At 37.1% G+C, this 12656-nt stretch overlaps 1 protein-coding gene across 1 annotated transcript in view; it reads left to right on the top strand.

The window, feature by feature from the left end:
* Nucleotides 1-4624: 4624 nt before the first annotated feature.
* Nucleotides 4625-12656, top strand: part of PALMD (palmdelphin) — a 29507-nt gene continuing 21475 nt past the window's right edge. The window contains exons 1-2 of the mRNA XM_030033197.2: nucleotides 4625-4930; nucleotides 10218-10298. Coding sequence (XP_029889057.1) covers nucleotides 4886-4930; nucleotides 10218-10298 — 126 coding nt within the window. The 5' untranslated portion in view covers nucleotides 4625-4885. The remainder of the gene's footprint in view (nucleotides 4931-10217; nucleotides 10299-12656) is intronic.

Here is a 12656-nt window from a genome sequence, read left to right as displayed (position 1 = left end):
GGTACGGTGCTATGTTTTGAGTTCAATATGAAAAGAATGTTGATAACACTGATGTTTTCAGTTGCTGCTAGTAGTGTTTAGACTAATGTCAAGGATTTTTCAGCTTCTCATGCCCAGCCAGCGAGAAAGCTGGAGGGGCACAAGAAGTTGGCACAGGACACAGCCAGGGCACCTGACCCAAACTGGCCAACGGGGTATTCCATACCATGGGACGTCCCATCCAGTATAGGAACTGGGAAGTGGGGGCGGGGAATCGCCGCTCGGGGGACTAGCTGGGTGCCGGTCGGCGGGTGGTGAGCAATTGCACTGCGCATCATTTATACATTCCAATCCTTCCATTATTGCTGTTGTCATTTTATTAGTGTTATCATTATCATTATCCGTTTCTTCTTTTCTGTTCTATTAAACTGTTCTTATCTCAACCCGTGGGTTTTACTTCTTTTTTCCCGATTTTCTCCCCCATCCCACTGGGTGGGGGGGGAGTGAGTGAGCGGCTGCGTGGTGCTTAGTTGCTAGCTAGGGTTAAACCACGACAATATAAAATATATGTTTGCATATATACACAAATTCATGCATATAAAATTATATTCTGGGGATAGTTTTTAACTTTGTCTCTCTAGGTTATCCTCACTTTAAAGCTTTTTTCCCCTTTATTAACACATACACTTTTCATGAAACATCTTCCAGTTTATATTGGAATTTATGACTTGATGGATACATGAAAATATGTTCTTTATAATATGAAAGAAATCAGGTTAAAGTAAAAAAAATTAATGCGATAGGTGCTGCTTCTTGCTATTTTCTTTCCCTGGACTTCAAGCCTTTTATTTACTGAGGGCTAAGTTTTCCATTGGTGAGAAGTGTAACTGTCTTAAGCTTTTTAGCCAAAAAAAAAAAAAAAAAACCACCATGATGAACCCCAGAAGAGTTCTTTAGTTGGATATATCCTAGACAAAAACTGTTGCTGCTTTATTGTGCAACATTAATGCACTGTTGACTGAAACAGCTGGAAGTACTTTGCAGACTAATGGTAGAAACGGCCTTCAGAACCAACCTTTGAGTGAGACAAATGAACCTTGTTTCTTTTGGGAAATAACATACAGCTAAAAAGAAAGTCTCTCTAAAAAAAAAAAGTTTTGGGAACAACTACCCAAAGGCTTTCGTTGTCTATTTGTATGCATTTTATCTGGAATAAACAAAAGGTTTTAGATCTTCGAATTTCTATTTCTTGTTGGCTTATTTTTCATCTTTAAAATACAAAATCTTGGTTCTAGCTGGAGAAGAGGTCATTTCTCAATCAGCTGAGGCATCCCAGACACCGGACCTTTGGGTCAATTGACAGGACGCTGCAGTAGACATTTTCAGTGAGGGACCTTCAATAAAATTTATCTCCTCTCCACTCCTCTGCTGTCAGAGATTCAAGGCTATATGCAGACAGATGTACAGTGGCAGTACATTTGCTCACTGTAAGAATATAAAATTCACTTTGATACCAAGTCCCAAATGCCCTTTTCCTGTTTCAAACACAGCTACAGAAGGCAGCTCATCATGAAGCAAAATAATCAGACTAGTTAAGATGCACAAAATGGTATTCATAAACACAGTAACCACTCTTTCCAGAAAGTATAGGCTATGTTTTCAACCAATAACAATCTGATCAACTCCATTCACTTCAAACCCACTTTTTCAAAAAGTGAAAGCTTCTTGCTCCTTACCTTTAATGAGATGTTTCTTCTTAGAAGCAATTTTTTCCTACTACGATAATCTATAACTCACCATACATGTATTACCTTAGGTTAATGATTTGTTTCAAAATAAATCTCAGTGCCATGAGTAACAGTAAAACTGAGGATTATTATGTTTGTAGAGTATGGCCAGGGACAGCTGCTACAGTTCTGGAATGACAGGATTTACTCAGACTTTGCTCCAGAAATGGACAACTGAACCTTTATTTCCAGCTGTGAAAGTACTTCTGTGGTCCTACTTCTAGATTTTGGTTCAGGATATTGCATTCTTCTGAATTCCCACCCACTTTTCTGTAAGACTTCATAATGCAACTGTTTCACCTTGTGCTTTAGATTCTCATTATTACTCCTACATTAGGTACCCAGTGCAAAATGAAAATAAACAAAGGAAGAAGTGAAGCCAAAAAAATCTGACCTGTATGACTCATCATGTGGTACAATAAACATTTTCTGCATAACTCAGAGAATCTGTTCTACCAAAAGAAAAATATACAGTTGCCAGTTACAGAAACACAGGCTAACACATTATTCTTCCAAGAGTTCTGTGGGTTTTTTGGTTGGGGTTTTTTTTGTTTGTTTTGTTCTGTTTTTTTCTTAAACTTGCAGAATAGGTAGATAGTTTCCTCTGGAAAAACCTTGTTCCAAGAATCCTGCGGACTGAAAACACAGCTGTTCAGATTCTCTGATCTAACCTATAACACTGTGGATACTCCTATTGGTGAAGCAGGCTTAAAGGGCAGACAAAGTGACAGCTGGTCCATTTCTTCTCTTGCACATAAATCCCATTTAGAATAGGATTAAGATAACTGGAAAACAACTTATTGACTGAACAACAAATCCTACCTAGCAAGGGGATATATATGATTTAAACAATTTAAAATGTTTAAAGTGGGCTTTAAATACTCTCTTAATAATGGTTACTTAAAAAGGGAAGCAACATTTTAGAAACTATCTTCAGGTTACTTCAATTTACTGGGGGTTTAGGTTAGGGAAAGACATGTTAAATACTTTTTTGGTCTGTAAATATATAGCATCCACAAGTAAGGTTTTTAAAAGCATTTAAATAATTGGAGCATAAAGTTTTGGAGCATAAAGCATAGGAAAATATTTTAAATCATAAAAATTCAAAGCAATGCAATCCCATTGATTCTAATTTGTACTTGAAATACTGATCTCATTTCTCCATCCATTAAGAATGGAATCCCATTTATATCAGAGTACAGATTCTGGCCCCAAACAGACGTCCTTATTTCTGATGTAATCATTTGCTTCTTTAAATATTTGTAAACATTTTGAAGTCCACATATACACTTAAATTTTAACATGAACTTAGCAGAAGACAAAGATGAAATAAGTTTGTGAGTTTTTTTTCAAAATATAATAAGGCAGGCTATACTAACTTATGAAAGATTAAACAGAAAGACTGTCTCTCTATTGGCTTCCGCAGCAAGAATATATTTAATTCAGTGGGGTGGTTGAACTTATTCTCAAATCCATAAACTGAAAGTATTTAAATTCCCATGTAATCTTTCTCTTGATATACCTCAGTACACTTGCCTTTGAACTTCACATTTGCTTTTATGTGGTAACATTTTTAATTTCAGGTGCTGACCAAATGAGGCATATATTAATATTTTTTAAAAATAATATTCACTGGAGAATAAAACATGGGGTCTTTGCAAGTTTGAACAAAATCTCAGGGTGGATCACAGTGTAAACAAAACATTAATGCATCCTTAATCCCAGTGTGGAGATGGGTAGTCTGCTTGTGTACATGGATGAGCGATGACATACTAGAAAGGTGGAAATTGAAATTAAATATTGATTCATATTGAATTATAAGTATGTAACTTCATCATCAAGTGTTCAACTCTGTAACATATTAGAATTTGCTAGTAATGAGCCTGATTTGCCACCAAGATTCAGATCACTGTACTGACATGTAAAATAAAACCCCTCACCAAATCCTGCTGAGTCTAGTCATCTCAATGAATTAGCAGGAAAAAAACCAAACATGCTGACCGATTCTCCTGTTGGTGTCCTTACAAAGAATTAAGTTACATGATACTGAGGATAACAAAGGGATTCCAGATTCACTTTACATCTTTATGCTGTTTGAATTCAGCTTTATCTCATTTAGAATTTTTTCCACAACTGGATTTTACTAGAGGCAGTTCCACTTGTTTTGCAAGTTTCCTAGATTGATTTTGGAAGGCTGACTCCTACTCATATAATTGGAAAGGTCAAAATGTACGCCATCCCTTAAGGAGCATAATGCTGTTTTCAGCAGAAGTCCACAGCAAAAAACCCTTCAAGTCAGCTGAATGGAAATCCAGTGTAAGAGCCACTGGCATTTTAGACTCATCTTGGTAACACTGAAATGATGATCCTGAAATCCTTACTTAGACAAAGCTTCCCCTGAGTCCTAGATAGCTGACCAGTAATTGCACAGATTAACACTTGCATTCAATGACAGACCTGATTGCTTAAAGTTTATTTTACTTTAAGTTAGCCATTCTAAAACATTCTTCCAGCTATGAATACAGCTTCTCTAAAAATTTCATCTAGGAAACTAAATTAAAACTGCTGTCTCAAAAAAACCCCATGCCATCTACAGTGCTAACATTACAACAGGTTAAAACACACAGGTGACATAAGTTTCATAAGGAACAGGAATACTTAATAATTTTAAAATACCTGTTTATCACCAGAAGCATACACAAAGGGAAGAAAGAGAAATAGGAACATAATAAAGGTTTACTTCTACTGTGGTCCTGGAAGATTAGGGTTTGGGCACTTAACAGTTAAAGAAGCAATGGCACACTAACTGAGCACATTAAAACAAAGAGTTGGCAGCTTCTGAAGGAAAAGGGCTTGTGCTCCACTGTTCCAACTTGTCAGTCAACTCATGCCAGCACTCTCCACGTCTGCCTCTTCTACACACCCTCATTACATGTGTCTGTCTGGACTGATCTGCTCATCTGTTCAGGGACTCTCCTAACAAGTCAAAAATTCTGCCTTCTCTCTGCTCTGGAATTGGATCAAATCACTTCAGCTTTTTTTGTAGCCCCACCAGGAGGCTTTTTGCTTATGGTCTTATTCTGTTTTCCTTCACTACTTGTCTGTTTTTGATTTCTAGAATGGAGGAAGCCGAATTGCTGAAAGAAAGATTCCAGGCCATAACAGTAAGTGCTTATAGTTATAACTCGCTGTTAAAAAAAAAAAAAAAAAAAAAAAAAAAGGCTTAGAAGTAGTGTTGTGTTAATGAGCTACTGCGTGTTTTCTAAAGAATGATTTATCCCAGGACAGAAAAGGAAAGAGACTTATGTCTGCTTGAAATTGTTAACTTTTTAATTCTGGTTTATGAGCTATTGCTTTAAGACAGCAAAGTTGCATGTACTGACTTCATTACGGGTTGTATTGCACTTTCAAATTAAATTCAAAGCACTGAAAGTATGTGTGCAAATCACAACGAGACAGTCTAAAATACATATTACTACCATCACAACTGAATGTTTGCCTGAAGGACAGCAGGTCAAAAGGCAGCTAGAGAATTCCAGAACAAATCAATTTTCCCATTTCACAGCAAGACTGAGAGATGAAAGATTTTTTGTTTTGCATTGTGGAATTAAATACAATTTCTGAATTATTGATGAGCTATCATAAATATTGCTGTCTGAAAAGTAAAAAAGGACAAGCTTGGATTAAGCAAATTCCTACCTGTCAGATTTTTTTTGGGGGGGGGGGAGACGGGGGACGGGACAGGGGACATAGACTCAGTATAGTTTATGCTGAAGACATTAGGAAACATTTTCAGTTTCTCTTCTAAAGGGAAATCTGATTCAAAAGATTTATTATGTTTTAGAGGAACTACTGAGCTATTTTTTAAAGGAATATAACCTAATGTAACAAAAATGGCTGAATCCAAATTCTCCTCTGATTTGGTCTCCACTGAAACTTATTCAGTTATAAAAGAATTATACTGAAACAAAATTTGACCCTTTGGGATGAAAGGAAAACTGCAGAAGAATCATTCACTGTCACAGACAATCTTTAAAAACAAATGATGGGAACAAAGATATTTTTCACACTCTTAGCATGATAGATTAGTTGTGAAACAAACACTACTGGCTGAATAAATGGTGGGCAGAGTTAAAAAATACCTTATTGGAGCCAAAATAAATGTGAGAAGGCATAACTGGAAAGCTAGAGGAATTGAACAGGTTGGTTTTTAATTTGGTTGGGTTTTAATTATGACACATGATAAAAGCCAACAGGAGCATTTATTGTATATACTTGAGACCTGACTCAAGCCCACAATAAGGTAATTTGAAATATTTTAGGGGGTTTAGAATGTTTGTTTGTTTAACTGCAATGGTGTTTGAACCAGACTCATAATCTGGACTTTGTCTCTAGTGTATGAGCTCAAAAGATAAGAAATGTTTTGGCACTCCAGCGAAGTCCAGGCCTTGCAATGTTTTTATACTTCCTGGTATCTAGCAGGGGAATGGGGCAGCACACTTGCCTGATGAGGACTCCTGCAAACATACTAGGGTTAGCATCCTCTGGCTGCATCTTTGCCTCCAGACGAACACTGGAGAAGTATTTTTTTAGGAAACTGTGACAGTTTCTAGTGTCTTGCATTACAGCAAATAGAAAATCATATGTAGATTCTGGCCATGCCTTCATTTATTACTCTTGCTACGTAAAGGAACTATTTGCTTCTACTTTCATCAGTTGAGAGGATTTAATTGAAACACTCAGCGTATTTGTTACAATGCACTGCAGAAATGAAGGAGCCTAAATAAGGTGAAGTTATTATCAGGTTTAAGAATCTGCAGTACGAGTTGTCCAAGAAAACAACACATTATAATTACAATCGCAAGTTAATCAGTGGCTCTGGGAAGGTTTGTCCCAAGCAACATACCAGGGAATTTCAAGTGTTACCTACAAGATGTAGGTTGTAAAGGATCTAACAGAGGATAGCAAGGGGCACTCAGAGCAGTAAACAACTACACTTGTGCTAAAACCTGATTGATTTCTGTTGTTAAATGCCTGGCTCCTTCACAGCATCTAGCTGCTCCCACAGCTCTGAAAAAGAAAGTTTTTCTCTGTTATGTAGCTTCTACCTGCTGCTGGTGTATATAGAATATAACAAGTAAAAAAATCAAATGCATCCATTTTGCTAGAGAGACTGTCATATCTTAAAATACAAAAGCAAAACACTCAAAGAGGAACCTTAGGCTTAATCCTTTCTCATCAAATCCTCCATTCTATAGGAAAACAAAAATGATAGATTTGAATTGTGATTAAAGATTTGAATTATGACATTTCTGCAGTCTCATGCCATCAGACTAAAGTGTCCGTACCTCCAGATAAGACGCCTCAATAACCAAGCATTACCTCTGGAAAATTGTATGAAAACATTAGCTGCTGCATTGGCTTTGACAGTACATGGCATCTGCCGTGGGACCGAGCAGACCAACATTGGCACCACTGTGGAACACTGACACAAAATAATGGACTTGGCACACAAGATTCCTAGGAACACACTGCTCTATAGATGTGTTTCCCTTCCTTTCAGACAGATCCAGTTTAGAACACAATTCTTTTCTGTGCTCAAAAGTCAGGTAAGTTTCCTACATGTAAGTAGTAAGAATAAAAATTAGGACCAAGGCTCAAGTCTCACTTTGCATTGATGCACAACAGAGATGAAGGGATGAAGGTGCTCTTTCATAAAAAACAAATCTTGCCCACATTAACAAGAGCATAGTAAGAGAGGATTAGAGGACTTCTGCCAGCAACCTGATTATCTACAGGGGCAGAGTATGAAGTTTAGTAGTATGGATCCCTTAGCTCTCAAAGAATAAACATTTATTCCACCAGATGTATAGTCAAATGTATGTTTGTACAGCAAGACATGATTTACAGACAAAGCATAGCAGAATACACTGTAGGAAGTGTCCTAACAGGTTTTAAAAATTATTCTGGCAACACAAGGTTCAAAAAGGTTCCTTAAATTTAGCTCCTGGCATTGGACCTTCAGCTTTCTTTGACTAGATATATAAAAGACAATCTATTTCAACCTATTTAATCTGGATAATTGTATAATGGATGTTTATTACCAACCAGTGAAATTAAAACATTCTAGAACACCAAAAGATACAAGTAGAAAACTTTAAGAGCAAAAAATATCAGATGCAAAAGAAACGTAGATCTCTAACAAAAGAAACAGGCAAGTTTCATTACTGAATAGATTCCTTATTACACAGTTAATTTAAAATGCATTTATTTGTGCCTTTACATTCCAATTTCTTTCTGCACAGTATTTTTGTGTACCACTTGTCATTTCAGACTGCTCAAAGACTTAGTACACATCTCCACTGGTACAAAAAGAATATTTAAATTGACTTAGGATATTTTTTAATAGTATAAGCCAAGTAAAAGTTCATTCTCTGGCTAAGAATCTTCTCCAGAACTTTAGTAAAGAGAAAAAGCAGTTCTCCTAAGAACGGTAACGATCTATAAACACAAGCTGTTGTCGCACTTTGCTATCTAATGATGGGTTATTGAAAGGCCATTTATACAGTGAGATCAGGAATATTTCCTAATTAAGGAAAGATGTAGAGTTCAAAGACCAGATGCTATGTCTCCAACATCAGGACTAGCTGAGTAAAATCCAGCATAGAAGCTCTTAAAGTCTCTAAAAAGGGACATTGCAGAAAAATTACATGTTGTAGTGATCCTAAATCAGTAGCTTTGTTAACTGTATTAAAAAGCATTGGCAAAACTCAAAATCACTGCAGAGATGAAGGTAGCATGTATCTTGAGGCAAGATCCCTACCTGCTCTTTTTGGTGTATTAAAGAGGCAGAGTAACACCATCAAGGAAAAACTGTAAAGTACAGATAGCATTTATAGGTGGCTACTGCACATTACAGACTGCAAGAAAGAAGAGATCACTGACACTCATCCAGCCTACTAAACCCCAGCATACCCTCAGTCATGCTTGGCCAGCCTGTAGTCCTGCCCTCGATCTCCACAAGGCCAGGTGCTTTCTCCTACTTCCCATGCTTCAGCAAAGCATCCCTGTAGCCTGTGGCCCCACTGCTCATTTCCAGTAACAGTGAAGTGATTCAGCCAAGCACGCTACAGCTCTTCCTGTTTCCAAATCCCAGATCCTAGGGAAACAGCAGGGAACAACTCCCAGCCTTATGCCCAGCACTTCCTTACTGACTTTCTACACTCCTTACACGCAGCTGGTTCCTCAGGTGGGCTGAAAAGGCAAGTCTCCTCCTATGTTTGTGAAGAACTTAACTGCCTCCTAAACCATACTTGACTGAAGACAGACTCTGTTAAAAAAAAACTATCAGTAATCTGTTCTAATTGAAAGGAAAGGGGGATTAGCCCCCAGTCAAACACTTCTGCACCAGACAACAGATGATTTAATTTACTTCCCTAAAACATACCAAGAAACAAGTGCAAAAGTTGCCATGTCCAATAACAGGATTTTATAGCATTAAGGCTGACCAGGAGAATAGCCTATTAATGCAGCTTGTAAGAGTAAGAGTTAGTTTCCTCTGGCATGATTTCTTTCCCACTGGCTGCTGAGGACACAAAGTACTAAATCAGTGTTTGGCCTCATACAGAGGAGCCACAAGGATACTCCACGTGACAGCAGCTATCCAAAGACACATGTGTTGCCAGCATTCAGAAACTGTTCACCCATTTCCTTTTTTCTGTAATCTGTAGCAAAATGGATGAAGGTGGCATTATGATAGATCAGTGCTACTTGAGATTTTTCCTTCTAAAGTTCAGCAGCCACAAAAACAGCCTTTGCACAGACAATTTTTTTTTTTTAAATTGAGAGGTAACAACAACATATATGAAGCATACTACATTTCTCTGTGTTGATCTTTACCACTATTCGACTAATGAAATAAACTTCTAAGTCTTTGTTTACTCCTATTTATTTCAGCTATTAGCCACAGGATACATAAACTCAGTGCTGGATTCACCAACAGCCTATTTCATTTAGTGATGTATCACAGCTGCATGCACAGTGTAGACCATGCAGACTCTTTCCTCTCCTAAATGATGTGTGGGCTGCCTTAGGAATTTTGGGCAGGACCCATTTCTGACCTCATTTTGCATGTATGATTGTGCTCAAATGTTATTTCTTCCTGTTTTCTTTCCCTACCTTTCCCAGCTGTAAATTATTTTAAATTTAGATTACCTCTGCTTTGTGGCCATTAACATGTTTAAATGTACTTCAGAGAAAGAGTAATAGAAACCGTACCTGCATAGAACACATGAGCTGTTGCTGCTAAGAATTATGCACTGCCTGAGCACCACATAAGCTTTAAAATAAGGCTTTATTTGCACGGATTAATTTCACCCTACTGAGCAACTTGATTTTTTTAGCAACAAGTAATTTCTCTAAACAAAGTTTTATTGTTCTCTTAACTTGTAGGACAAAAGAAAACTGCAAGAAGAAATTACACAGAAACGTCTAAAAGTGGAAGAGGAAAAAATGACACATCAACATTTAAAGGTAAGTAAAGTGTTGGATTTATGTAACTAATGATAGCCTCAAGTCGTTCAGCATGAATAAAGGTTTTGGATTTTGGAATGCAAATCTTTGTGCATTTAAGTCATGCTTTTACTGTCAAATTTCCACAGCTTTTTGGAGTTTTGCCAGGACTCCATTTGACTTTAATAAGCATCACCCTTTGAAAAAAATTACACTCAGGAGCTAATGTTATTTGATCACTTTTCATGGCATAAAATGAGATCATAACCAGGAATAACTCACAGCTGAAAATTAAGCCTCACATTTCAGACTGGGTGTGTTCACTCCTTAATTCCACTACAGCAACCTCACTTGGTACAGGGTGTAGCACAATCATGAGGTCTAATTGCACTTTTTTATGGAAAAAAAAGCAGCCTATTTTTATTTGGCTATAGCCTTTTGTCAGCTTGCTTAATGACTCTTTGGTAAAATAATGCTGTTTCTTTGTATATTTTAAAAAAAACCCAAAACCATAAATGCTGCAAATATTGTCCTGATATATGGCCTGGTAAACTCAGGATTACAAAGTCCAAATTACTAAGAAACTAAAAGATCCGCCTCTGTAGACACTTGAAATTGCAACGATTTCTACCCAACACCACCATTCTTTAAATATTTGTTGCTATTTGGCAGTACATGTCGTTTAGGGAGAGAAGACAAAAATCTATGCTTCTAGAAATATGCAAAACTTAGTATTTTACATACCCTTTTAATCATGTGAGTGGATAAACAGTTTCAAGAACGGTATGTTGAATCCAATACCAGTGTGGTGTGTCTCCTTGAGCAAATGTGGGAGAAACATATTTAAAACAGATTTCTCCAAGATAGACATGTGATCCTGGGTTTCATCCACTCTCTTCTTTTGTGTCAAGCCAAAATAATGAGAACTTATGATAAACCAGTTCACTGGGCCAGGCAAGCCAACACAAAAGTCACACATGCTTAGGTTTTATTGGAAGGTAGTGACCACAAGAACAGGCTTGACAAATTGTGTAATGTCTTGCCTAAAAGAGAGGTGAGTATCTTTTCCAAGTCCTGTAACTAATGAGCAGCAAATGTGACTGTCTTCCTCCATCTTAGTACGTGGTTACATGGAGTTACATGGAGTACTGCAATTTTATTTTCAGGTTTCCATGCATATAGATTCAGAATGACTCCTTTGCCCTTCTTTTAGAGAAGGATAAACTGATCTGCTCTAGATAACCAGCTAATCTTCACCACTGTGGTGTGCAGACAGGCAGTTTCCTTACAGATTTAGTACGTGTCTTCAGCTAACTTTAATAGGTACAATGGAGTTAGAAGTTAAGAAAACAAAAACCAAGCCTACACTTATTCTGAAGATGTTTTATGGAATTTTACAGAAGCTAAAACACTCCTGGAAAAATACTATTGAAATGCTCTTCCTTTGGAAGAGGACAGAGGATGTGATTTGTTTGCCTGTTCTATGAGAAGTCATACAGATATCATACAGAAAAGTTTTAAAATTAATATCAGTCATATTGTGTATGAGGCAAATCAAGGATCTGTAGAAGAAATTATTCACTTGGCAAAGAGGGATAAAGCATACATTTAAATCTATATATATGGTGTATAAATACATACATATCGTTAGCCATTTGGAGCGCCCAAAATGGAGACTACTTTTTCCAACTGAGTACTAAGACTGTCATTTAATATCAGATGCAACATTACTATATGAACATCCTCTGCTTGATGCCCCAGAAGCCTTGTCCGTTAACGGACATTTATGCTTCAGACTAATTCAGGTATTTCAATGGAGTCAAACAACAAAAGAATCTTGTGCAGAAATCGCTTTAAAAGAGATTTAGACTTCTAAAGTGTTTAGGCACTTCAGTAAATTTTATTGAGAGCTCATTTCCCTAGCGAGTCAGGTTGATTCCACTCATTTATACTCCTACCAGTTGTACATGGTGAAATCTAGAGCTCCACGACCTATTCAACATAACTCACACCTGTCCCTTAGGAAACTACTGCAGGTTAGTAAATCTCACTGTCATATAGATGTTCCTGTTAGCTGGATATCACTATCCTGTTCCTCATTTTGTCCTTCACTCCTATTTATAACCCTTAGCAACAGGTTTATTAAAAGGTTGTTCTGTTTTGGGGGTTTTTTTGGTTGTTTTTTGTTTCTTTGTTAAACTTCCTTTTTGTAAATAGGAATCTCTGCTCCAGCTTCCCAATGACTCTGTTTGCTGTCCCCAAGCTAACTTCTTACTAGAAAGAGACAGATGAGGTGTCATAGCAGGTCTTAGTTATCCAGTAGAACTGTACTGGAGAAGGAATATTTATTGTCTGCGTATGTGCTTCTACCACATAAGG

The sequence above is a fragment of the Aquila chrysaetos genome, chromosome 12 (genome assembly GCF_900496995.4).
Source record: "Aquila chrysaetos chrysaetos chromosome 12, bAquChr1.4, whole genome shotgun sequence".
Taxonomy (NCBI): Eukaryota; Metazoa; Chordata; class Aves; order Accipitriformes; family Accipitridae; genus Aquila; species Aquila chrysaetos.
The sequence above is the reverse complement of the archived record's forward strand: the minus strand, read 5'-3'. Positions and strand labels throughout refer to the sequence as shown.